The following is a 27382-nucleotide window of genomic DNA, read 5'->3' as shown; positions in this document are numbered from 1 at the left end:
ATAGCTAAACCCATTGTCTTCACTTTACCTCCCATTTCCTCTTTATTCTACTGCAGTTTCATTTCACTCTCCCCTTGCTCTTGCTAGAGTGACACATGACCTCCACATTTTTTTTATAAATTTATTTATTTATTTTATTTATTTATTGGCTGTGTTGGGTCTTCGTTGCTGCACATGGGCTTTCTCTAGTTGCTGTGAGTGGGGGCTACTCTTTGCTGTGGTGCGCAGGCTTCTCATTGCTGTGGCTTCTCTTGTTGCGGAGCATGGGCCCTAGGTGCGTGGGCTTCACAGTTGTGGCACATGGGCTCAATAGTTGTGGCTCACCGGCTCTAGAGCACAGGCTCAATAGTTGTGGTGCACGGGCTTAGTTGCTCCGCGGCATGTGGAATCTTCCCAGAGCAGGGCTCGAACCCGTGTTCCCTGCACTGGCAGGAGGATTCTTAACCACTGCGCCACCTAGGAAGTCCCTGACCTCCACATTTTTAAGGCCAACGTAAACACTGTTCAATTTTCAACTTTCTTGACTTTTCAGCACCATGTGACACAAATACTCAGCTTCTCTTTGAAACTCGTTTCTTCTCATGGCTGCCTATCCTTACAACGTCATCTGTTGTTACTACCCTACAATATCCTATGCTCTGGCCATTTGCATCTGTTCTCTGACCCCTGGACCACTATTTCATGCTTCTATGATTTTATATATTTTGTTCCTTCTACCCAGTATGCCACTGCCTTCTTCTTCCTTTTTTTTTTAAATATTTATTTATTTGGTTGCGCTGGGCCTTAGTTGTGGCAGGCAGGTCCCTTAGTTGAGGCAGGTGGGCTCCTTAGATGCGGCATGCAAACTCTCTTAGTTGCAGCATGCATGTGGGATCTAATTCCCTGATCAGGGAGCGAACCCGAGCCCCCTGCATTGGGCACATGGAGTCTTAACCACCGCACCACCAGGGAAGTCCCCAGCATGCCTTCTTGCTCCACTAAAAGTTTTATCTGCCTGACAACTTTTTCTGACACTTCAAGACCCAGTTCACATATGTCCTCTGTTTGAAAGTTCCCCTGGCCCCTTGATTTCCTCCACTAAAGAGAAGAGCACTCTGTCCTTTATGCCATCACTGTACCTTGTACACCTCTATTAATAACAATGAAAGCTATTGTTTATTGGTCACCATGTGCCAGACATGTATTTGTAAGCACTTTACGTGTATTGTAAGCACTTTACATGTATTAATTTGCATATTCAGAACCACCTTCAGAGGTAGGTACTACTATTTTCCTATTTTGTAGGTGAGAAAACAAAGAGTTTAAAAACTCAACCAAGGTTACGCAGCTGGGATTCAAACCTGCTCCACCCCCTGCACATTCAACTACTAATACAGCATGGCACCTATCACCATGTATTATAACCATCGGTTTTCTACTTTAGCTCATGAACTCTCGAGGGCAAGACCGGTCTTACTCTTAAACATTTTTTAACACCATGTACCTAGCAAAGCACTGGGCATATAGCAGGTGCTCAAATATATTTGTTAAACTAAAAATATTTACTAAATCAAATGCAAAACTTAAGGGAAGAGACTGTTTTTGAAGAGTAGCTATAAGAAAAAACTTTCTCTCATGGGCAACAGAAGTGACGAATCTACTAGATTATTATGATATGACCAGATGGACCTTATTAATGACAGAGAGAGAAGGTGGAGAAAATGAGGAGGGATAAATAGGACATAAGAAATTCCTGGGCATCTTTTTCAAAATACACATGGCTAGGTTCATCAAAATCTCAGGACCTATGTATTTTTAAAATGTTCCCCCAAATGATCCTGATGTTGCTAATACCCTACCATCCCACTTGAGAATCAATGATGTAGGCAATAATATAATGGGTTTACTTAGTATTTTGTTCATGTCAGTTACTGATGTTAGATCTAAGCAATTAACTTGGGAGAAGCTCATAACGAATTAGAGATCTAATATTGGCTTGGCTTTAAACACTAGGAAACAACCCAATCTTCAAATTAAAAACTTGCACCCAAACAAAACTATTCAGTCCTTTCTCCCAACAATTTCATACTTTCTATTTAAGCAGCATGAGAAAAATCTCAGTATTCTCAAAATGTCCAGATGTTTTTTTAAGATTATTCATATCTTTACAGTGACAAAAATCAGATATTCTCTGTTGAATTTCAAAGCCCCGACAACAGAAAGTTCAAACTCACTTTTATTATTTCAGCATATAAGTTTCACAAGTTATTCTTAGAAGAGAAGATAGAGGTAAAAGTTCTACCTGGTTTTGAAGAAGACCCAGTATCAGCCTGTCCTAACTGCTTTTTCCTTTTGGCTTCCTCCACTGGATTTTCAAACTGGGTTTTCTGGTTAAGGTGACTGTAAAATACAGAAAAATATGCATTTCAGTTTAATATGCAAGAATTACGTATTTTAAAACAGACTATCATAGGTTAAGGGATAAATATGTATCTTTACACTATGGAACCCAGATATGCTGACAGGGTATAGAGGAAGAACCTTTTGGCAAATCTAAAGAAGGGCCCACAGAAGATGCCTAGAAGTCAAAGCTGCTGAAGTATTCACGATAGCTTCCTTATAAACATTTCTAATACAGCTAATAACAGTTTTCAAAACTACAGTAGAAGCCCTCATATATAATACAATCCGAACTGTTGGTAAGTAATCAGTTAATTTCTTTAAAGGCAGTTAATGGTAGGAGGGTTTCCAGTTTCTGTAAAGTGAAGCAGCTGTGAAGACACTTTTGAAGAAATCTGAGTACAGAAGCCTTTTAGAATTTTACTATCATTTTTCCAACTGACTCACCCACATCAATGTAGCAGCAACTAAGCAAGTGACTTGCTTTTATCAAACTTGCTTTTCCCTTGCTTGTGAAAGAGAACAACTGACTCTGAAAGCATAAAAGTCTGTGGGGGAAAGCAGAAAAGTATGGGAGACTAGAGGTAGGCCATTAGCTAATAGTATTCAATACACTATGGGTAAGAGTATGTTTTATAGAGGGAACTGAGCATAGGTTATTCTGGCAAGTCAGATAAGTGTCTGTTGGTTAAGAAAGCAACTATTGTACAAAAGATGTTTAAGACCGCAAATAGGTCTAATACAGAAGCAAGGGGGAATTATATTCTAGGACTTCTATAGTACAAATATATTTCAGCCAAATGAAATGCATTTTCCAGTAGAATCCATTTTAATAAGACGTGACATTAATAAACACTAACAATTAAACAACAAATCATGAGAATTTCAGATTATGATTGTCTTCAGATAGGCCGACTATTACAAAATCTATACATAAATAGTCATACAAGTTGGATATTTTCTTTACCATTTGCGAACATTAATGGTGATGGAGGAGGGGGCAGCAGGGACAAAAACCAACCCTTTCAGCAGGTGAGCTAGCCTCTGAGTGTGCGTCTCTATGCCTCTTAGGCTTCTAGCGCATTATTAACCCTGCGACACATGTAGGTATTTAGTTTCAGAGCTCTCAATATGGCACGTTCTACTTGACATCCTTTGGGTTCTGATTTCACTAAAACTCAAGTATGCTTCTGCTTCTTACCATGAGGGGGGACCTTATCAATTGAGTTAACTGTTTAACCTTCTGTGAAAATGAAGAACTTCAGTGAGGCATCATTTTTAAAGTTATTTATTAGGTACTGATAATTCACATATTCTTGAAAAAATAAAACTAGAATTGACACTTAGAAAAGAATAAACCTGTTTGGAAAGAACTTTGGCTCACTTTAACGTCATCAGCTAGAATGACTCACTTTGCCACCCAGGCATTAGAACATAAAAAGTTGTAATTTGTATTTACACTCTTTGTAATGTGTGGGAGAAGAGAGTAGAAGTATGCAAATGAGTAATCCCTTTCCTGAAAATTCTTTGACAAAAGAATGTAAGATTTTACTGAAGGGAGTAATTGCATCTGTCACTTTAGACTATCTAGATTAAAATGCCACCCCAAAAATAAAACAGTAAAAACACTTTCCTTTTCATTTAGTTACTTATACCCATAATATTATTAAGAAAAATTTTGTTTTCTATAAAACTAGCTAGGGGAAGTAAGAGAGGAGAATATGACATTATCAGAAAAATTAAACAAGGGTAGCAAACGAGCCTAATTAAATATATAATATACAATTTGAAATTTCATCTGTATTAAATTTTGTGTATAAGAATTTTAAGAATTCATCTCAACAAACAAAATCATTATCCTTCATGTAGAGCTAAGACATTAAAAGCAGACATATTTTGAATTTGTCACCTAACTGCATCAAGACAGTGAAAGCAATACGTTAAGACAACATTTCTAAATATATAAGCATTTTCATGAAAGCCCTGCCATCAAATTTTGGGAATAATTTTATTTTCAAAAATAAATTAATCCATTTCAGAATCTCATCTTCTAAAAGAAATACTTACCAAAAAAACCTGCCATTGCAGTTGGTGTTACTACTATAAGGCTCCTGCCAAGAGCAATTACTGTACCATCTGGTTTGACAAACTAAGAGAGCCAAAGAGTAGCCATTCAAGTAGCAGCTGTTTATCTCCATCAGTAAACTCACTGCAGATAACCATAGCGGAGATTCAAAGCCTCACCAATGTGGGAATCAAACCACACTCCAGAGCTCAGCTGACTCCATACGAATGTGCATCTTGAGCACAGCCTGCTCTTCCTTAATCTAATAAATTACCCTCCTGGAAAACGAGCTCGTCTGGGAACAATCACACACAATCGCTTCGCTGCCACTGCTGTTGCTTCTAATGAGGCTATGTTGCATAACTCCACAACAGCTGCGAGCACGGCACTTCAGGGTTTGCCCTAAAGTTGCTTCAATATTAGTATATCCTTGCTTAATGAGAACCAGATCATTTATCCCAAGGTTTTATAATAGGTAAATGAATGTCACCTCTTGACCATGTATTCAAATTCATTTGGAACAGATACTAAGAGAATGAGAATCATTATCTCAGAAATGTTCAGCAGTGTTAATGGCAAATAACAGTTGACTGAAGCCCATTTAAAATAGACTATTGGGGGAAAAATATCACAAATCCTTTTCAGCTAGCCTTCAAACATTACTTTGACTTGAAAAATGGTTGTTTTTGTTTTAACTAAATATGCTTTAGAAAAAAAATAAAAGAACTGTTGTATACTTTTCACATCACAGTATCAGAAAGATATGAAGTAACACAATGGAAATAAAATTAACATAACCTTTCAAGGGAACCGAAATATTGACACTGTGGAGTTATGTATCTAAGGGTCAAACTGAGTCATCTTCCTAGTGTACAAGTTAGATTTTAAGAAATCATTCCAAAAATCTCTCTAACCACAGTGACTCAGGTAATAACCTAGTGTTACAACAGGACGCAGAGTTACTCATCTTAGCGAAGTGGCATTGGTTTTTGCCAACAAGTTATGAAAACTTAATTAGCAATCATAAAGCTAGAAGATACTCATTTTGCTATTTTTCCAGGTAATAATATTGCGCTTTCACTATGTTGACAGTTGGTGCAGACACCTAGTTCCCAAGTAAACAGTAACCTCTCAGATGCAATTATTTGCCTGGTACTAGATGCCTGAGGTCAAAATTCTATCTATACCATCTGTAAAGAAAGCAATCCCCATGATCATAATGATGTAGCAGTTAGATAAATGAAGAAAGGGGAAGGAAAATTAGATGTTAATGTTATCCTAATTTCTCTGGCTAACATAGCCAGGTGTTTGATCCTCTACTCCAGCATAGCTTTACGTTAAATTTAACCATAACAGCTGTATGAGAAGCAACTTTCACCCCCCAAAAAGAAGACTAAGTTTTCCTTAATTAATTCCTTAAAAGAGAGAACAGTTTTAATCATATACTTCAAAACTTTGGATCACTACGATACAATGCCCTTAAAGTCCTTTCATTGCTTTCAGAACCATGCAGGTGTAGTGTTGAAAGTGACCTATTTTAATAGTTCACCTTATTTCAGTTTTCTATGCACTACTCTCTTTAGAGGCCGTAGTAGTACTGATAACATCTCTAGCTATTAATCATCTGGGCAACTTCCCCCTGGCTTTCAATACTTACTTCAAAGCCAACTTCTAGGGAGCCCAAAGTCAGGGAAGTAAATGCCCACTGTCCCTACCGTCTCGTTCCCAGGGTGGCGAACCCTGAAAGCTGGACTGCAGAAGCATAAAGTACTTCATTCACTCCCTAAAGTTGTATAATGAAAGGAAAACATCTGGGAGAACATTAACTAAGGTAACAAACTTACTCAACGTAGTAGGTCCCATACTGAGGGTCCTCTATTTTCTCCCAGCCATAAGGAAGTTCTGCAAAAAAAAAAAAAAAAGTATTGAGTGAAATACCAGTTTCAAAACCAACAAGAAAAGAATTTACCGAGCGAATTGGTGTCTTTTATTGCATTACACTAATATTTGGGAGACAGACGGAAAGCTGAGGGCTTGCTTTCAAAGAACAAACACAGTTTGACTCTGAGTGGTTTCTTCAATAGCTAGTGAGTGTCTCAGCAAGTAATTAGAAGCACAGAACAAAAGACAAATTCAAAGGTGTTTATTCGAATCACAAGCCATAAAAATGCTAATTATTTAAGAAATTACCTGGTATATTTCTTTCATTTAAAGAGCCTGATAACAATGACACACCCTGTAGCTCAATACAAGCAGCAGTGACTTGTTAATTTTTTCACTATTATACAAAGGATTTGTCAATTATTTCTGTTATTACATCTGACCCACTTCTCCCCACAGGAAAGACCAGCCTTGGAGTCTTGCCATTTCAAGTGGGCAATCTAGATTTGCTTAAAATCTAAGAAAATACCCGCTTTCCCTTGCAACAGCTTGATCTAAGTATCTGAAGGAAAATTTACTTAACTACACAGTGCCTTGCACAGAATCTATATTTGTGTATGGTTACAAAGAAATACCTTACATAGGATTATTATGTGCTATTGTAAGTAAACTGACCAATAAAACATAACCAGAAAAACTGAAGGTAGCTGAATTTCTGATAGTTAAAAAAAAAATTCTGGTCTTTGCAACATAAACTGACCATGTCAAGAAAGAATCCCCTTTCCCTCCCACTCTGTTTTCCAAGGCAAGGTTGCTGAAGAATCATTTTATTAGTCAGACATGGATTAACCCGGCAGGAGTGTTCCTACCAGCTGGTTTTTATTGCTATCAATTATACATAGGAGCCCAGCAAGAAGAAATTTTTAAAAAACCTACAGTTGTACACTATGATGACCACTTTTTATTTTCAGTTTCTTTTAGACTTTTTCTGCTGTGCTGAAACATGTACACACATGCGCACACACACAAATGACATATGCTAGACAGCAAACAGACTTAGAAAATATCAAAGGACTTATTCATTTATATCATTAAGCATGATATATCGACTTTGCAAGTAAAAATTCCATTATAATGAACCTGATAAACAACATAAACTATTATGCTGTAATAAAAAGTATTATTCCATATTCAGAACAAAAAGAGAGAATAAATGACTAGCCTCTTGGTGAAAAGCTCTGAATCACCTCCACCCCTTTCTCCAGCATGTTTTTCTGCCTGTGTATATACATTAACGGGTGGTTTTGAAGCTTGGTGAGCTTTTGTGGTTTTCCTTTGAAGGACCTGGTTGAAATGTCTGAGGTGGAAAAGATGAGAATAGTTGAAGCGTAACTACTATATGAAAACAGATCGAAACAACTGAGAAGAAAGGGGATACACTTCAGTCACTTTGATCCTCCACAGCTATGAAGCAAACAATCATCAATTAAGTAGGTACAATATTTTATGACCTATGTGAACAAAAAAAGAACAAAGATCATCACTCATCATCCAGTTCTACAAGGGTTAAGGTGCAACCCACCGCAGTCACCCAGGACAGTGCATCTTGAAAGGAATTCAGGATGAAAATAAAACAAAACAGGACGAGGCTTTGGATAAACGGGCCACTAGATAAGATGCATATCGCAAGAAGAATTTCAACAATCCTAGATCCTTGCATCTTTCCATACATAGAAAAGTACTAAGGCCACTAACTGGAGATACCTGTTCTTTGTGATTAGCAGTAATCTTTTACTAAGATTTATGCTTGACTACATGAATTTCCTAGCCAAAAAATTCATATATATTCTGGCTCCTCTCCTACCCCTTGGAGCGGTTCCTCAGAGCTACTGAGTGGCTGTTTCTTGGGCTGTAGGCCTCGGTAAGACCCAGAATAAAACGAACTCACAATTCTCGTGCGTTTTTCTTTAAGCCGACACCAAGCAACTGTTACATGGATATGACGTGGATTATATCTGTAAAAAGTGCTCTAATAATAATATTTCTAAAGCATTATGACTGAGGATCTTCCATGAGAGAGCTATTTCTCTTTAATAGAAAATTTCTTGAAATAACATGGGAACTCAGTTGTGCTGTGTAAGGATGACTCCTACAACTACACCACAAATGGATTTATGCTTTGTCTTTGAGAATTTTGGAGAATTGAAGCAACTATAGAGATAGTTGAAACATTCCATTTGCTATCTGAAAAATTCACTAAAAAGGATGTGTTAATAATGCCTAATAAGAATAAAAGATCAACATAGATATATTTCATTGTTAACATGGAAGTTGAGTCAGCATTTTAGCTAGCACTTAGAGCAATTAGCAGCTAACAGACAAAGTATAGCCCTTTCTTGAGGAGAGTAAACAAATTGGTAATTTATCTTCCAGATTACTTTTAGTAATCACTTTAAACCCTCATACATGATAACATTAGTGAGGTTTTTGCAGAGCAGATTCATACAGATAAAGTGGTTATTACTTGCCACTTAAATAAAGGTAATAAAAGTAAGACTAAAATACCTAGCAATTTTACACACTATCCAGTGGGTCAATTCATTTTACTGAATTTCTTCCCCTTTTGCTTTCTTTTTTCCCTTCCTTCCTTCTCTGCTTCCTCTCTTCTTCCTTATGCAAAATGAAAATTAGAAACAATACAGTTCTTGACATCAAGAAGTTCATCATCTAAAAAGGAAGACGGGAGAGAAAAATAATATAATGAAGATAAAGGCAAGCTTTTAGGGGAGAGCAGAGGAATGACACCAAGTGCCTGGCAAAGCAGTTATCAGAAAAGTCTTCTAAAAGAGGGTGATGTTTGAGCAGTCTTAAAGGATGAGTTGGGACTGGGGAGAGGGAGGCCACTCCACAGATCAAAGAGCGCTGAGGTATTAGGAATGGCTGGCGTTTGCAGTAATTACAAATAATTTGATAGGGCTAGAGTGAAGGATGTATGCAAGGGGGCTTGTCTTATAAGCAAGCACCAGAACACATTTCTGGAGTGCCGGGTTAAGGAGTCAGGTCTTTATTTTGTTGATAATGAAACTGATTAAGTTGGACTGTGACATGATTACATTTATATTTGGGAAAAATTATGGGCATCAATAATAAAGGATGAAATAGATGGAGTGGAGTAAGAATAAAGGCAAACAAGAAGATCATTAATAGCCTAGATAAGAAAATATGAAGGCTGGAGCTAAGGCACTGGTAGCAGGAATACAGAGAAAGAACGGATAATAGGGACAAGGAAGTCAAAGCAACAGGACTCAGTGACTAACAAAGATTGAGGGAGGAAGAAAGGGGAGGAGGCCAAGATGATCCCCAGGTTAACGGCTCCTCAGGTAAGAAGATGATATATTATCACATATTTACTGGATACCAACGATGAAAATAGCTGTGGGAAGAGGAAAGAGGTATTAATGTGGATTTAGAGGCATTTAGGAGACATAATATGGAAAAAGTACCTAAGCACCATTGGACACTTAAGAGATGTCAGGTTTTTTAAAGTCAGGATTGACAGAACTTGGTACTTAGCTGTAACGAAGAAGACAGGGTGAGGAAAAAGTTGAGGATGATAGCCAGTTTTAGGCTCATGGAACCAGGAGGATGTAATGCCACTTGGTGATGGCAGGAAGTGCAGGTATACAGAAGACAACTCAGTTTGGGAGTTGTTACATTTGAGGGGCTATGCAACATCCTCGCAGAGGTATCTAACAATCTCTTGGAAATATGAACCTGGTCCTCAAACGAGAAATGTGAGAAGATAACGATGTGGGAGACACTGTAGTTACAGTCATGGCAATGGACAAGATTACCTAGATAAATTGTGAACAGAAAAAGATGGAGAATAGAAGCTTAGGAGCATTAACAATTTAAGGAGCAGAGAAAGTAAGAATAGTCGGGGGAATGGTGTCCATCAATGCCAACAAGTGCTTTATAAAGCTGTCAAGGACTCGAGTTAAGGGCTAAAAAAGAGTCCACTAAATTTGGCAATCAGGCAGGAGGTTATTGGTAACCTTAAGAAACGCAGTTTCACTAGAAAGGTAGGGGGCAACATTCAGCATATTGTAGTATTAAGAAGTAAAATAAAAGGTGGAGCCCTTAAGAAGAGATAGCTCCCTCCACCTTTTTTTTCTTTTCTTTCTCTTTCTTTCTCCCCCTCCCTGCCCCTTTGGAAACTTGGCTGTGAAAAAAAATAGTGTGAGAACTCTGGGAGAGAAGTAGGGTCAAGAGAAAATGTCTTTATTTACTTTTGAGACAGGAGAGACCTAACCATATTTTTCTGTATTAGAAGCTAAAGCGTTCCTCCCAAAAGCTGACTCAAAAGGCAAAACTATTTCTGGCATATCAAGAAGCTGATTGATTCTAAAACCCATGAATTTATCTTTCCTCTTCTCGAAACAGGATTTTCCTTATTGAAATATGTGAGTTACAATTGTTTTCTCATTGAGGAGCTCTATTCAGCTGATAATTTTCTTCTACAATTCGATAAGTTCTAAAATGATATTGACATTCAATATATTTTAGTAAAAATTTCTCTAGTAAAAAATGTAATCTTTCATCATAAGAGAAAAGGAATGGGTTGAGAGTAAAATGGATTCCTAATGTTGAATTTTTAAGATAACCATTTAACTAAAACACATTATTCTGAGTGGAAGATAAATATGTACGTCGATTAAACCATCAGATATGGTACAAAAACACAGGTTCTAAGTATCAGAAGACTGGGGAGAAAAGGGCAAGTTTCAGAAACTGTAATTTTTCTAGAAGATCTTAAATGTTCAGCAAAATGCAAATAGTATCTTAAACTATAAAAACTGACATTAAAAATATTGTTATTACTCTCCCCTATCTACTCTGTGCAAAGTACTGTGGAGATTACCAATGTAAGTCAGATATATTCTAGTCTGGAAATAGCCTACTGTGGGGCTATTTCTCCCCTATTCAGGGAGAAGACAAAGTATATGGAAAAAGCGGTAAAGTTTGGCTAAGTGTAAACCAAATAGGCCCCAGGTTCCAAATTTTGTGGTTCCCATAGGGAAGTACAGGTGATGTCAGAAAGGCAGACCCAGTAATGGGGGTGGGAGAGTAACTCTTAGATCAAAATGTTCTGAACATCCCTAGAATACTGAGTGCAACATTGGCTGTTCTATCTTAAGAAAGGTATAATTAAGATGACCATATAAAGTATTCTCCACTTTTGAGAGTAAAAGAGGACACTATTAATAGTTATGTTGGGACAGCAGGAATAAACTGGATTAGTCCTCAGCCAACCAAGACATATGGTCACCCATAATGTAAAGCGCATTAGGGGGACACACTCATCCAGAGAAACATTTCCAGTTTCTCTGAGTCCCTTTACTTTGTTCTCCAAGGAAGAAAGAATGTCTTATCTGACTGGTGAGTTTTAGAGAATGAATTCAATGTGCTTGGCTCAGGGCCTCTTGGGTTCTCTTCCTCTTTTGGATGTTAGCCTGCCTGCAGAGAGGGTACAATCTGGGCCATTCACCGTGTCTGCCTTGTGGGAGGAGTCAAACATCTGAACACAGAGGCCAGAGATTGAGTGCTTAAGTCTGCCTCTTGTTGGGGTAAAATATTAGTAAGCCCAATACAGGTGCAGAGCTAAAGCTATATTCACTCATCAGATGGTATTCTAATCTCATCTCTGTTTCCTGTCTTATTTCTCTATTGACTCCTCACTAGTGAATGAAGACAGAATTATTATTTATTGCTTTCCCCAGAACCTTAAAGAGATTAAACATTATTTTCAAGAAGGATGACCAAAATAATCTGGAGGACAGAGTAGCTTCTTTCCTTCTGTACCTTCCTTTCTTTTGCTCCTCCCCTCCTTCCAAACATTTAAGTCTCTACTAAAGGGATAGAAAGATGAGACAAAGTCATTGCTCTTACAGAGTATAGGTACCTAGTAACAATGCAAGGTAGTAAGTGCTGCAATAGAAATACGCATACGGTACTGCTGTGCACAGAGGAGAGAACACCCAATTCTGACCTGGAAGAGAATGACAGAGGAGGCTACAAAAAATTATACTTTAGATTTGAGCTTAAAAGGATAAGAAGGTATGAGCCAGGTGGACACAGGAAACAAGGCTGGCTCCTGGCAGAAGAAATGGGCCTGTGGCAAAGGCAAAGACAAAAACATGTCATACTTATGGCATGAAAATACTCTGAGAAAGAAATACAGAACTTAGTTCAATTACAAAAAATCTCCAATATTTCCCCAAGGAGTCCAGACCTTATTCTGCTCACAGTAGGGAGCCATTGACTATAATGGCCATTAACCTGAGCAAGGGAGAGGACTGAAGGCAGTTACAGTTTAGAAAGATTAATAGACAATGTAGCTAAAGTTTGTTGATAATGTAGTCTTATCAGTAAAAAATCTGACCATGTACTTCCAAGAGATTTACATATATATATTCATAAACATATATGCACTACTCTAACATGTACATAATAAAGCATACACAAAACTGAAGTTTAAAAAAAGAGATGAAAACTAAACAAACAATTATCCCTATTCTACCTCAATGTGGTTTAAAAAAGCTCACATGAGATGTATAAGAAGTGTCTGCTCCGCCATTTTCTCACTGTTAGCTTGGGCTTGCATATCTGTGTTATCTCCAATCAGCAGTGTCTTTGTAGAAATCTTTTAAAGCCGCATTTTAATTTTGTGTGGATTAAAAGCCATGTAACATAGTCTATAAATCGACTGAACTGTGCACAAGTAAACTGCAAAACTTTACAGGGCTCTTGACAAGGGCAAGAGTGCCACCCACATTCTTCCCTCAAGACACTCTGGGGAGTGCACATGATAATATGACATATAGAATCATGTAGAATGCCATTACCAATCTGTATATAAAATAGTAGAGAAGTTTAATTCAATTTTTCCCAATAGAAACATTATGAAAAATAAGTTCTGACATTTTCTTCCTGAACTCAAATAGATAGTTTTATAGACCACTGGCCTAAAAGATGTATTTGAGGAAAAGTAACTGTAGGAGAAAAAGACCAGGAATAATCCAAGTGTGTGGTAGTTAGAGAAAGGGAGAGGAATATATTAAAAAAAAAAAAAGCATGAATACATAGAGGATAGATGTATAGGCGGCTACGTGAAAAAGCAAATATAGCCAAATGTTCATTATAATATATGTATTCGCTGAAAAATTCTTTCAGTTTTTTATATGCTGGAAATTTTTCACAATAATATATTGGCAAAATATAGAAAAAAGAAAGAGTAGCAGGGATTGGAAACTACATAGGGAATAGAGCAAGAGGAGAGGGAGAAGCAAATATGACCGAAAGAATTTTGACCCAGATGATTATGAGGATGGTACCTACGACAGAAAGAGGAACAGGGTGACTACGGGAGAAAGATGCTAAATTCAGTTTTAAATATGCTTATCTGAAGTGCTAGTAGGGCAATCAAAAAGAAAATCTCAAATGTGGTAGGAAATACAGAAATAGCATTCAGAACAGAGGACGATACTAAAGATTTAGATAAGGAGACCAGCTACAGTAAACTGATAGTTAAGGCTATGAAAATAAATACGTTTTACAAGGGAAAACAGGAAAAGGCAGAGAATTGAACTGAAACAATTAGGCAGTAGGAAAAGGAATGGAGTCCAGCAAGAGAGACATGCCGGGGAAGACTAATACCACATTCACAATCTTTAAAAGTCCAATTCTATAGTACTACATATTCTTGTTTACCTTCACAATGGCTGATTTTACCATAAGAAACTTATTGTGAAAAGTCTTATAGACAAGGGATGTTATAAAAAATTATTTCAAAAATTATTTCTTGAGGTATAATTTACATTCAACAAAATGCAGAGATCTTAAGTGCTCATTCAATGATTAAAGTATCAATTTAAGTGCTTGTTCAAGTATAAAAAATGAATTTGGCAACTGCATATACCTATATAACCATCACCCCAAACAAGGTGGAGAATATACCCATCATTCCAGAGAATTATTTCAATTCACCAATCTCCCCTCCTCCCCCGTCATTTTCTGATTTCTATCAGCATAGATGAGTTTTCCTGTTCTTAGGCTTTAAATAATGGATAATTGAGTACCCATCATTTCTTCTTTCATTCAACATGTTTCTGAGGTTCATCCACATTGTTAAGTGGTACCAATAGCTTCTTCTTTTCATTGATGAGTAATATTTCATTACACGAATATACACAAATTGTTTATCTATGCTCCTGTTGATGACTATTTGAGATGTTTTCGGGTTGGAACTATTATGAATAAGGCTGTCATAATCATTCAGGTAAAGTCTTTTGGGGAACGTATGTTTTCATTTCTCTTGACAGAACACCTCATAGGAAACTGCCAAAATTTCTCCAAAGTGTTCATATAATTTTATATCCCCGCCAGAAAGTAAAAGATCCAGTTGCTCTACAATCTTACCAATCTTTGGTATTGTCAGAGTATTTGACTTTAGCTCTTCTAGGGGATGTGAATGACATCTCACTGTAGAGAAGATTAATGATAAGCACCTTTCTATGCTTTTTTAAAAACTGAGGTATAGTTGCTGTACATACCTTTTCATGTTCTTACTGGCTATTCTTTATCTTCTTTTGTGAAATGTCTGTTCAAGTTCTTTGGCTATTTTAAACAACTTTATTGAGGTATAATTTACATATATAAAATTCTTCTGTTTTAAAAAATGTACAATTCATTGATTTTTAATAATTTACTGAGTTGTGCAGCCATCAGCACAATCCAGTTTTAGAAAATTTCCATCACCCCAATTAGATCCCTTGTGCTGTTTACAATTAATTTCTATTCCCTTCCTTAGCACTGGGCAACCACTAATCTACTTGTTGCCCAGTGGCTCTACTGGTTTGCCTATTCTAGACATTTCCTATGAATGAAATCATGCTTGATTTCAGAAATGAAATGTCTAGAATAGGATATTTTGTGTCTAGTTTCCTTCCCTTGGCATAACATTTTTGAGGTTCATTCATGTTGTAGCATGTATAGTATTTCATTTCTTTTTATTGCTGAATAATACTCCATTGTATGACTACACCGCAATTTATCCATTCATTGTGTGACGGACATCTAAGTTGTTTCCACTTTTTAGCTATTATGAATAGCATTACTATGAATATTTACATTCAAGTGTTTGTGTGGACATATGTTTTCATTCCTCTTGGGTAGATATCTAGGAGTGGAAGTGCTAGGTGATATGGTAAACTTATATTTAACTTTTTAAGAAACTGCTAAACTGCTTTTCAAGGCAGCTGTACTATTTTACATTCTGCCCAGCAATGTACAAGGGTTACTGTTTTTCTCCATCTTTGCTAATCTCAAAGTCATGAAGATACTCTCCTAAATTTTCTTCCAAAAGCTTTAGGGTTCTCGCTATTATGATTAGGTCTTTGAGCCACCTGAAATTAATTTCTGTATATGGAGTAAGGGTATAGTTGAAGTTCATTTCTCCTTATGAATATCTGGTTGTTCCAGCACCATTTGTTAGAGATTCTCCTCCCCTCACTGAACTGACTTGGCACCTTGGCTGCAAATTAAGTGATCACATATGTGTGTATCTATTTCTGGATTCTCTTATCCTGTTCCACAGATCCATTTGTCTACCCTATGGATAGACAACACTTTTGATTACTGTAGCTTTACAGCAAGTCTTCAAATCTGGTAGCCTAAGTGCTTTATCTTTGTCCTTTTTAAAGACTGTCTGGCTAACTTGAGTCTTTGTACAGTATTTCCATATATATTTTCAAATCGGTTTATCAGTTTCTTAAAAAGAGACTTCTAGAATTTTGATTGGGATTGTACTGAATCTAGGTATCAATTTAGGGAGAATGAACATCATTAACAATATCTGTCATCCTATCTACACAGCATATCAATGAACACAGTATATCTCTTCAGTTATTTTAGGTCTTTATTATTTCAGTGATGTTTTGTAGTTTTTAGCATATAGAACTTGCACATCTTTTAGCAGACTTGCTCCAAGGTATCTATTTTTTTATATCATTACCAATAAATTTTAAATATTTCATTTTCCAATTGTTTATTCCTAGAAAAATTCTATCATGCTGAACAAAATATGTATAAATTCTGCTTAAATTTTTTTTCATAGACTGGAATACACTCTATAGGACTATCTGAATCTCATTCTAATCCACTCTTTTTTTTTTTTTATTGTATTGCTGAAATTTTTGTTTTTATTTTTATTTTTAAGAACTTTTATTGAGATACAATTGACATACAATAAACTGCATAATTTAAATCATATAATTTGATTTTTTTTCTTATTAGTAATGTATATATGGCAATCCCAATCTCCCAGTTCATTCCCCCCCAACTCTCCCCATTTTCCCCAATTGGTGTCCATATATTTGCCTTGCAAACCAGTTGATTAGTATCATTTTTCTATATTCTGCATAAATGTGTTATTATACAATATTTGTTTTTGTCTTTCTGACCCACTTCACTCTGTATGACAGTCTCTCGGTCCATCCATGTTCCACTCATTTTTTTTTAAACCAAGATAAATAATCTCTGATGAGTCATACAAAATAAATGCAAATTCTACTCATCCACACTCTATATTCAAGAAAGCACAGCAAACATTTTGGTTGGGGTAAATGATATACTTATTTGTAAGACTATACCATTAAACATAACCTATAATATACTAGACAAGCATTATTATCTAATGATTCTTAGAGAAATAATATTTCTACTAAGCAGTAAAAATTGTGTGTGGGGTGGAAGATATATTAGAGACTTTCATTGAGTTTCTATCGCTGTTCTAAATGGCTAAGATTTATAGATACTGGCATATCCTAGTGATACTAAATTAAATATATTTTTGAGGGATTAACAGACATGATGAGGAGGCTACCCTGTGGTTGAGAATGTACCTACCTTATTAAAATATTTATTTAGAATTTTTTAAATTTGTTTTTAAAACAAATGTTTAAAAAAAGTCAAATTTATTTTTAAGATTTTTTTTAAAAAGGATTTAATTGTATACTTCTCAAAAAAAGAGATATAAAGTCTCGCATAAAATTAGATGCAATGACATAATGACCAGAATTAGCTGATTATGACAACCACCCACTGCTTATATGCTTATGTGCATTATAGTTTGTTTAGGGTTTTGGAAAACTCATTACCTAAGCAAGAAGAGCAAGAAGGAATAAAGAGAATAAGTATGGTATAAAAGGTTTCTGAATCCCCACCTCCATCTTCACAGTCTTCAGGAGCTTTGGCTTTCTTACAGAGACGAGGATCCAACCAGGTGGTTGTCTTGGTATTGTGGCTGAAGAACAAAGATTTCCATTAGATATAGTAAAATAAAGAGGGAGAAAAGTATTTCAAAAGCAAAGATGAAAAGTGACTAAAAGGTGTATAATGTGTGAACATTTACTTCCTACAGGCTTCATTTGTATACCTCTCATTCAATAGTCCTGTTGTTCTCAGTCTATTACTTCAAAACTGCTACAAAGGAAAGGTAATGCTGGAGGCACTAATTTAAGAATGAAGACTCTAAAGAAGGGATGAGATTCTTAAGTGCATAATAACAGATGCTTATCTAAGCAGTCAAAACATTTCCAAGGGTGGGCACGTGGCCCCATACTGTGCATTATCTTAGCCAGAAAAAGCTGCCCTTTAAACCCTGTTTACTTGCTAACTGAATCCCTTCCCCTCTCCCTCCCAAAACACTAGATTTCTTAGGTGCCTGTGCTGTGTGGGCACTGTGCTGGGGACTGGGAATACAGACATGAACAAACAATCAGATAGAGCCTCTGTCCTCACCAGGACTCTTTAGAATTAAATAAAATAAAAAGGTTTTAAAGTGTCTGTTTCTGCAACATGCAAGTAAAAATTATGCGTATAGTAAAACTCAACTCCACATTAGTATGGACCATATATTTAACAGGAAAAAAAAAAAGTAGAAGAAAAAGATCCCTGCCATCTCTTTTTATGAAGTAGGCCACAGATGCTTTCAAAGAGCAATGTCTGTTTGATTTCATTATGGGTCACAATTAGTGAGCTTCAGATCAGTCACCATGCAGTAAATACTAATGCTAAAACAAAGCTATCACACTGCTGAGTAGACAGTGTTGTAGTTTAAGTATCTGAAATATAAGGATATTAAAGAAAGAAAAATCCTGGAAGAAAATACATAAGAAAACAAAATATAAATTAAAATTATTATCAAAGCAATGGGAGAATAACAATGTAAACAACTGATCTTTTCTTAGGGTCTTCAATTTGAGATTAACTCACTAATCTCTACACTGACCACTCTTAGGAGATGCAGCCAGTGGTTTCAAGAAATTAAGCTCATCTTCTACACCTTTTCTAACTCCTGAGCTGCTCATAAAGCTAGCTATGCAGTCACTTTCCACACACTGCCAAGTGTGATACTAGTTGGTAGACTGTGGTAGGAACACTTTTATGTATGCTGAATAATGGATAATCTAAGCAAGAGAAACTGGGATTGTTTCTAGAAAGTCTGTGTTACACATTCCATCAAAGATAATTTCCCCAAACTAAAACCAGTTAAATCAATTTTAGCAAAATGAAAATGATCAGAACTCTAGCCTAGGAACATGCAGATTGTTAGGGGAAAAAAAAAAATCACCGACATATCTAGCTAAACCAAATCCAAAATTGCTACTTGAGTAAAGCTTAACTTTGGTTCCAAAGATCCAAAATTTTTACTGCTAAATTAGCAGATATAGGCAACTTGCTAGGATTTTTATTCATTATTCCTCAATGTAAAGAAACACCCATGGGGTCTATACTCAAAACAAAACAGCTAAAGACTATAGACCTATATTAATATTCTCTTTTTACAGATTCATGATTTAACAGCAGCAATAACACGGACCAAACATATTACCTACAGCAAATGAGAGCTTTATCCAGCAGCACATAATATTCAACTATAGTCTGGATATTTAACCCCTTGTCAGATATATGGTTTGCAAATATTTTCTCCTATTTCATAGGTTGTTTTTTCACTCTGTTGACTGTTTCCCTTTGCTGCAGTTTTAAAGTTTGATGTAGTCCCATTTGTCTGTTTTTGCTTTTGCTGCCAGTGCTTTGGTGTCATATCCAAAAAGTCCTTACCAAATTCAATGTCATGAAGGTTTTCCTTTATGTCTTCTTCTAGGAGTTTTATAGTTTCAGATTTTACATTTAGGCCGTTAATACATTTTAATAATGCTCACCGAAAAAAGCATTTCTTTTATAAGAATGTCCCCAGAATTTACTAACTTATCTCTGTTTGCAGGATAAACTATTGTCAGATTCAATGTCTCATAATGTGCTTCTAAAGATATCTCAGCCTCTCTTAGTGACTCTACATCTTACTTGGGGGTTTAGTTCTAATGTCAGCATGAAAGTCAAAAGTCTAAATTACCCTTTAAAAACCCCTTAAATTGTCCACAGAGAAGAGCATACCCAATTTTGTCCGCTGTGTATCATTCTGGTTGTTAATGTTTATATAAATGTATAACATAATCAATAAGGTACCACATATGGTAAAAAGAAAACCACGTGCATAAAATCTTTTAAATACTAGAATCTCACTTGGTATAGCAAGATGCTCACTCTGTGGGAAGACTGTGGAATCTGGGACAAACTGAGGAAACAGGTTCAAGTCTCCCATCTTTAATTCCTCTCTGAGTACGTATATATTTTTTGAGTGTAGTTCAGCCTTCAATATTTTAATTGTTATTTAATTATTATATTCTATAATCTTACTACATTCATATTCTACCTCTGGACAAAGTGCTTTAAAGAGAATTATAGTTGCATGGGAATATAAAAATACTTCAAATTGCAATAATATATATGCAAAATTATTTGTATAATATTTATTATCAGGTGCAAACAATACAAAATTTTAGGTTGATCAAACACATATAACCCTATAAATATATTTATATTTATATTAATAGTGCTTTTCCATAGAATAGTTTTATTTTTTGTGAATTTATATCATACCAATTGCTCTGAAGATCAGTGATACTTTCCGCCTACATTATTTAACTATATCACCTGAATACATCAAACCCAAACTCTAGGTCTGAAAATACTTAGCTCAGATAATAAATATGGCCTCCTTCCAAATGATGGTAATTTGTGAAATACTCATTAAGTTGGACAATCTACCCAAAAGGTTAAAAAAAAAAGGCAAAGCAAAACACCCTTTATTCCTTGCATTTTTCATTATTAGTGATAAATCTGTTTTTAATCCTCCTGTTTTTTATAAAACCAGAGGTCAAATACACTATTTCTTTATCCAAATCAAATCAAAAAGAAATATCATCCAGGGAAATAGTCAGATTAAGAATCAACTGTAATTTGCATGAAAAATATTTTTAAAGAAAGAAAAAACAAATGGAAGCCTTGTGAAATAAGGTTAAGAAATTTTAAAGGCAAGTCTCACAGTGACAGGGCACATTAGGAAAGATACAGACATTTGCTTACTCAATGAAGTAGATCATCCCTGTATCAGTGTAGGCCATTTCCCAGTTTTGGGGCAGTGGTTCCAGATTCTCATCTCTCATCATATAATTTCTAAAATCCATGGAACTATTTGTTTGGTTGTAACTTGGGACAGTCTTTATCCAATCAGATGACTCAGAATGCCTCTCTCTGTTTTCTGCCATTCAAACAGAACAGCGTGAAAAGTTAGGTAAAGTTACATTTTTCTTCAAACAGCCCTAAATCTAACAAAATGCCAAATATATATTGCAGATTTCCTTGTCTACTTGTCTACTGTGTCCACATTCCGCTATAACTTTTGAAAAAACAGATAAACATACTTTTTTTTTTTTTCATTTGCTAAGTGACATTAACCCTGTACAGCACCCCTGATGCTAGTTGGGGAAAGAAGCAAAAACAACATTAGAATCAATTCTGTATATACTAAATATATACCAATCAATATTATACTAACAACAACAGCCCACAGCAGCACCTATTCAGTCCTTCTATGTGCCAGGCTCTATTTTATGCACTTTACATATGTTAACTCATAATCCTCACAGCAACCCCGTGAGTATATATTATTTCTATTGCCACTTTATAGATGAGGAAACTAAGGTCCAGCAAGGTTAAGCTAATTTAGTCAGGGTTACATAACTAATAAACAGTAAAGCCAGGATTTGAATTTAAATGGTCTATGCTCTTAACTGCTATATCAAGCTGTCTTGTGTACATTTAACACAGGCTTTTAAAATAATACTAATTTTTAAAAATTAAACTCAATAGACTTATTGTTGTTAAATATAATTCTCTGTTGGTGACATTAAAATCCATTATAGGATCCAAAGTCCACAAATGTAGGTAAGAATACTAAAACTCTCTAGGGAGTTCACAATTCACACACCTTAACTTGTTTCTAGAACTTAAAAGATAATAAAGCTGTAATAGCTCCAACCTGCAGGCAATGCTTCAGAATCAGAGAGTCTTAGAAGAGGCCTTAGATGTCATTATATGTCATTCCTTATAGTACCTCCACTCCAACCATCCTTTATCCAAACAAGGTCTAAAATCCACTAATCCTACCACCTACTACCTTTCACTGTTCCTCACCCCCAACCATGCCCTAGCCATGTCATGTCCTCAATGCCCTACTTACCCAACTTAAATTCCATGAGCAACCACTATAATCACTCCCTTGTAAATACTCCTGATTCCCTTTTCCCTACCATACTTCATCATACCTGCTTGACTGAACTATAATTCTGCTTAAATCTTACTCTCCACCTACTCCTTGCTAGTATGTGTAGCTGAATGCACGCAGTACTAACTAGTTCACTTTAACTCATAATGACTAGCCTCAAGAGGGCCTTAAATGATGTATAACAATCACAGAACATTTCTTTAGTCCATTCACTCTGACTCTCCTAGATAATGATTTCATACCTTCCTTCTCTTTAAATCTTCTACTACTTCTGCCTTATCCCAATCTCATTTGATGATCTTGTTTCCTATTTCACTGAGAAAACAGAAGCAAGCAGAAGAGAATTTTCACAAATTCGCACCACCATATCTACACAGCAACCGTGCACATTTTACTCCACCTTCTGTTACTATGGAAGAACTGTCTGTGTCTCTAGCAGACATCCCCATCCCCTCTTGCCATCAGCAATTTGCTCTCTCGCCCTCTCTCTCTCTCTCTTTCTGTTTCTCATATCACCAAACAAACAGAAAATCCTAAATAAACCCTCGAATTTGGTCTTAGGGTTTTACATATACCAATGACACAGGAGACCATAAACGATGCAATTAACACAGCAAGTGTAGCAGTACATGGTGCCCAGGGTCCCAAGATAACCCTACCTAAACCCCCTGTGGAGATCCTAACAGGTACTGCGGCCACACATTGTTATAATAAAATATTATCTTCCTCTCATCCATCAGTTCATAGCTGTAATCAGAACCCTTATCCAAAATGCGTCTCAGAGGACTTTCTTTAGGAATAGTTGAAACATTCTCCATTTTTAAAGAAAGAAATTCAAGACAAACAAGTTATTTCTCCTCTTTTTTTTTTTGGCCATACCACATGGCATGTGGGATCTTAGTTCCTCGACCAGGTATTGAACCCGCATCTCCTGCATTGGAAGCATGGAGTCTTAACCACTGGATCACCAGGGAAATCCCTATTTCTCCACTCTTTAAAAGGAAATTAAACAATTCTCTTTCCCCTCTAGCAAACCGATCCCATTTCTCTCCATTTTACACCAAACCGCCTTGAAAGAGTTTATACTTGCTACCCCCGCTTCAACTCTTCCATTTGCCTTCTGAAACTCATTCCAACAAGGCTTTTGATCTCTCATCAATAAAACTGTTCTTATCAAGAGGACCAGTCATCTCCACATAGCTACACTCAACAATCAGTTCTCAGTGCGTGTCTTACTTGAGTTATCAGTAGCATGCTGGATCACTCTTTCTTGGAACATTCTCTCCCACTGGTGTCCAGGACACTACACTCTCCTGGTGCTCCTTCTATCTCACTGGCTCTTCTCAGTCTCCCTGATCTGCATATATTACAGTGCCTGCTCAGGGTTCAGTCCTTGTACCTTTTCTCTTTCTACAGTCACTCTCTTGGTGATCTCGCTCAGTGTCATTGCTATACAAGCTATATGCTGATGGTGTCCAAATACATATTTTCAAACCAGAACAAAGAGTTTTAAATCCAACTTCAAACATGACATTTCCATTTGGACGTCTAACGAACATCCCAAACTTAAATATCCCAACCACAGTTCCCTTTCCCAACCCAAACTGACTCCTTTTAAAACTTTTCTGGTCTCAATACAGGCAACTCCAAACTTCTAGATACTCAAGTTAAAACCCTTGGAGTGACCTTTGACTCTGATCTCTCATACCTTATATCCAGTCTGTCGGCAAACATTATTGACTCAGGCCACTTCTTACCTCTCATGTTTTCATTGAGTCTAAGCCACCGTTTTTCACTTAAATTACTGCAATAACCTCCTAACTGGTACCCCTGCTTATACCCAGCCCTCCTCCTGCCTTTTCTTAATACCGTAGCCAGAATGAGCCTGTTAAAGTAAAACCTGTTTTATCATGGTACTCTTCTATTTAAAATCATATAGTGGCTTCTCATTTCAGAATAAAAAGCAAAATTCTTCCGATGACCTACTAGATCCTATATAATCTGTGTTTCCACTACCCCCACCCCCATCATCATCTGACTGACCTCATCTGTTACTATTCTAGTCTACTCCCTCCCAGCACTTTGCCCCAACCACATATAATGTATGGTCCACACTGTATCCAGCCACACTGGCTTCCTTGCTGATGCCTGAATAATCCAGGGATGCTCCCACCTCAGGCCTTATTTGTACTTATAATTCCCTCTGGCTGGAATGTTCTTCCCCAGGATATTTTGAGCTCCGTCCCTCATTTTTTTCAACGTCCCCTTCTTGGTGAGGTCTTCTCTGACACTCCATCTAAAATTGCAAACTTTGGCCACCACTACTTTTTATCCTTCCCCTCTGCTTTTTCTCTTTAGCACCATCTAACACTCTATACGTTATTCATTTATGTTGTATAATTCTGTCTCTCCCGCCAAAGGTTAAGGTTCATGAAGGCAGGGGATTTTGTCTGTTTTGCTCACTGCTTTTTTTCCCAGCTTTTTGAACAATGCCTAGCACTTAGTAGCCTAGCAGGTGCTCAGTAAATATTTGTTGAATGAATAATTTTAAGGAAACACATGATTTATTCTCTATGCAGAAAAAATGATAGAAATTAAAATGCACCCACTGTATAAATCAATCTGGAAGGGAGCTACATTCTTGAGATATATATACTGGAGAAAACTGGAAGCAACTGTATGAGCAATAATACTCTTCTGAATATAGTTTCAAGAGACTGCATAAAGGAGTTTGCTTAATAGCCAATGATTTGAAAATGTTGTTTAAGTCTTGGAAAAAATTTTAGCATTATTATATAATATGCATCATCTTATTGGGGGACATTAGCATTCCTACATCAATTCTCAGCAAGATATAAATATATACATATTGATATATACAAATAAACCTCCACCTATCTGCTCCTACTTCCATCCCTAACAATATTCTTATCTTTCAAGGCAGGGATTCTAGTCTCCCAAAGCAACACACAAAGCAACTTTGAATAAGTTAACAACTATGGTTAGTACTTACTCAGAAAAGACCAAAGGCTTTTAGCCATGCCTTCTATTACTTTTTCCTTAAAATATTCTGAATATTTTCTGTTACAAAGAAATATACACTCCAGTGGAAGAGTCCTAGGGTACCTACACACAAGGGGTAGTATACAAACTGCCTCCCACACACTCTTGGATACACTCCCTTCAAATATTAACATCAAAGAGTCTGTAACATCTGGTTTAACAACTGTCTCACATGACAGGCATAAACTATGGAGCTTACAGATAGGTTTACCTCTAAGGGAACTGCAGTGCTCACTGAAAGGCTCTACATTAGGACGTAAAAAAAGAGCATTTTCGTTTCCTTCAAATTAAGAACACATAAATTCCCATTTGGGGACAGAGTCATGGTTTCTAATCCATTAAGCATTTAAAAATGTTAACATAATTTTGTGGGAGAGCAAAGCTGACATCAACATCAAAAGGCTCTAGGATATGATGATTTCCCTTAACAATCCCTAAAGAATTAGATGTGAATTCATCTAAACCTTTTTAGACCCATTTTCACCAAAATATATTGGTGTAATTCACTGAGCACATATGTGACATAACAATGTAAGATGTTAGGACCATAAAACAGGACTCACACTGTGGAGAGGGACAAAAGCAATGAATTATTAAAGCAATAGGTAACAGCATATTTTAATAACTGATAAAGGAAAACATCAGGACACTTTGGGAAAATGATATGGTAATGGATTCTGCAAATTTGTAGATGTAATCCAATTCTTTCATTTATTGGTACCAGTAAAATATTTTTTTAGGTTCTACTATGTTCCAAGCATGTTTCGTGCTCAAGGGATACAACAATGAACAAAACAAGCAAAAATTCCAACCCTTATGAAGCTTATATTCTAGTGTTTTGAATGGAATTGTTATAATAAATAGCACTGAAATCAGTTCTGCTATCACTCTGTGTTCCTAGTTATACTATTAAGTAAAAGTATAACAATCTCCTAAGCAATCACTACATTACTTAGAGGTACTCAAAAGGAGAAGATTCTCCACACCATTAAATTTCTGCTGGTTTTGCATTTAATGAAAAAATATGACAGTCACGTTTGGAAATTTTCTTTGAGTGATTCAGAATTGAAACTCAAAATATTGCTAACAAATCTTTCAGGTAATTTTTTCTTAGCATATTTCTAAATCTTTGTTTTAGTTGAAGGCTATATCTTAAAACATCTACATTTTGTTCAAATTCTGTAAAGTAGGACTTAGGCCAACAAAATTCCCATATTCAAGCATCAGAAATGAATCTCAAATCTTTTAAGCAGCAGGGTAATGGCATATTATATTATTACTAATGATAGTTTACAATTGATTTATCCAAACTGCCACTTGGGGCAACTCACTTCAACTTAAAAGATGGTCGACAGAAGGACTTCCCTGGTGGCGCAGTGGTTAAGGATCCTCCTGCCAATGCGGGGACACGTGTTCAATCCCTGGTCCAGAAGATCCCACAAGCCACAGAGCAACTAAGCCTTTGTGCCACAACTACTGAGTCCACATGCCATAACTACTGAAGCCCATACACTCTAGGACCTGCATGCTACAACTATTGAGGCTGCATGCTGCAAATACTGAAGCCCACGCACCTAGAGCCCATGCTCCACAACAAGAGAAGCCACCGCAATGAGAAGTCCATGCACTGCAATGAAGAGTAGCCCCTGCTCACCACAGGTGCTATGAGAAAGCCCCTGTGCACAGCAACGAAGACCCAATGCAGTCAAAAATATATATATATAATAATAATATAAAAAAAAGATAGTCGACAGAAATACACTGTTTCACACAAAACTTAAACAAAAAAACCTTAGAATCCCATCACTTGCTCTGCATATGCTTTGCGAAAAATTTTACTACTACCAATTCAGTATCATATTAAAGTCAACCTTAAGGATCAGCTAGAAGTTGTTCATCTATTTACGAACCTGCATTTCCACCACCATTAACAGTTTCCTTGTCTTCATCTTCTTCCTCTTCAGGAAGAGAGCTGTCCATTCTTTCCATCTTGCTGACAGATGTAGTTCGTTTTCTTTGGGATTCTGTGTCAAACTCATTATCAAAGAGGACCTGATCAACTGGATCTGGCTGGAAAGGGCTGGGTTCTGCTGGAGGCTTGGGAGTTCCATAGAAGTTTCCTGAAGTGGACAAAATAACAGCAGCTGAAAGTACTGAATTGAGAGTCAGAACAATATGACCTAGTGTGTGTCTCTGCCCTGTTACCTTATACTGAAGTTTCTGAATACCCACCATTGGTCAAAATG

General features: G+C 36.4%; 1 protein-coding gene across 4 annotated transcripts in view; it reads right to left on the bottom strand.

The window, feature by feature from the left end:
* The window catches only part of MAGI3 (membrane associated guanylate kinase, WW and PDZ domain containing 3), a 238567-nt gene that overhangs the window by 51795 nt on the left and 159390 nt on the right, over positions 1–27382 (bottom strand). For 3 of the 4 annotated variants that reach the window (XM_057701704.1, XM_057701981.1, XM_057701797.1), the window contains 5 exons: positions 27047–27256; positions 20873–21047; positions 17608–17687; positions 6289–6346; positions 2282–2379 (listed from right to left, as the gene is read on the bottom strand). In XM_057701704.1, coding sequence (XP_057557687.1) covers positions 2282–2379; positions 6289–6346; positions 17608–17687; positions 20873–21047; positions 27047–27256 — 621 coding nt within the window. Of the gene's footprint in view, positions 1–2281; positions 2380–6288; positions 6347–17607; positions 17688–20872; positions 21048–22315; positions 22392–27046; positions 27257–27382 lie in introns of those variants that run through there. The other variant, XM_057701892.1, reaches the window with a different exon arrangement.

The sequence above is a fragment of the Hippopotamus amphibius genome, chromosome 1 (assembly GCF_030028045.1).
Source record: "Hippopotamus amphibius kiboko isolate mHipAmp2 chromosome 1, mHipAmp2.hap2, whole genome shotgun sequence".
Classification (NCBI taxonomy): Eukaryota; Metazoa; Chordata; class Mammalia; order Artiodactyla; family Hippopotamidae; genus Hippopotamus; species Hippopotamus amphibius.
The sequence above is the reverse complement of the archived record's forward strand: the minus strand, read 5'-3'. Positions and strand labels throughout refer to the sequence as shown.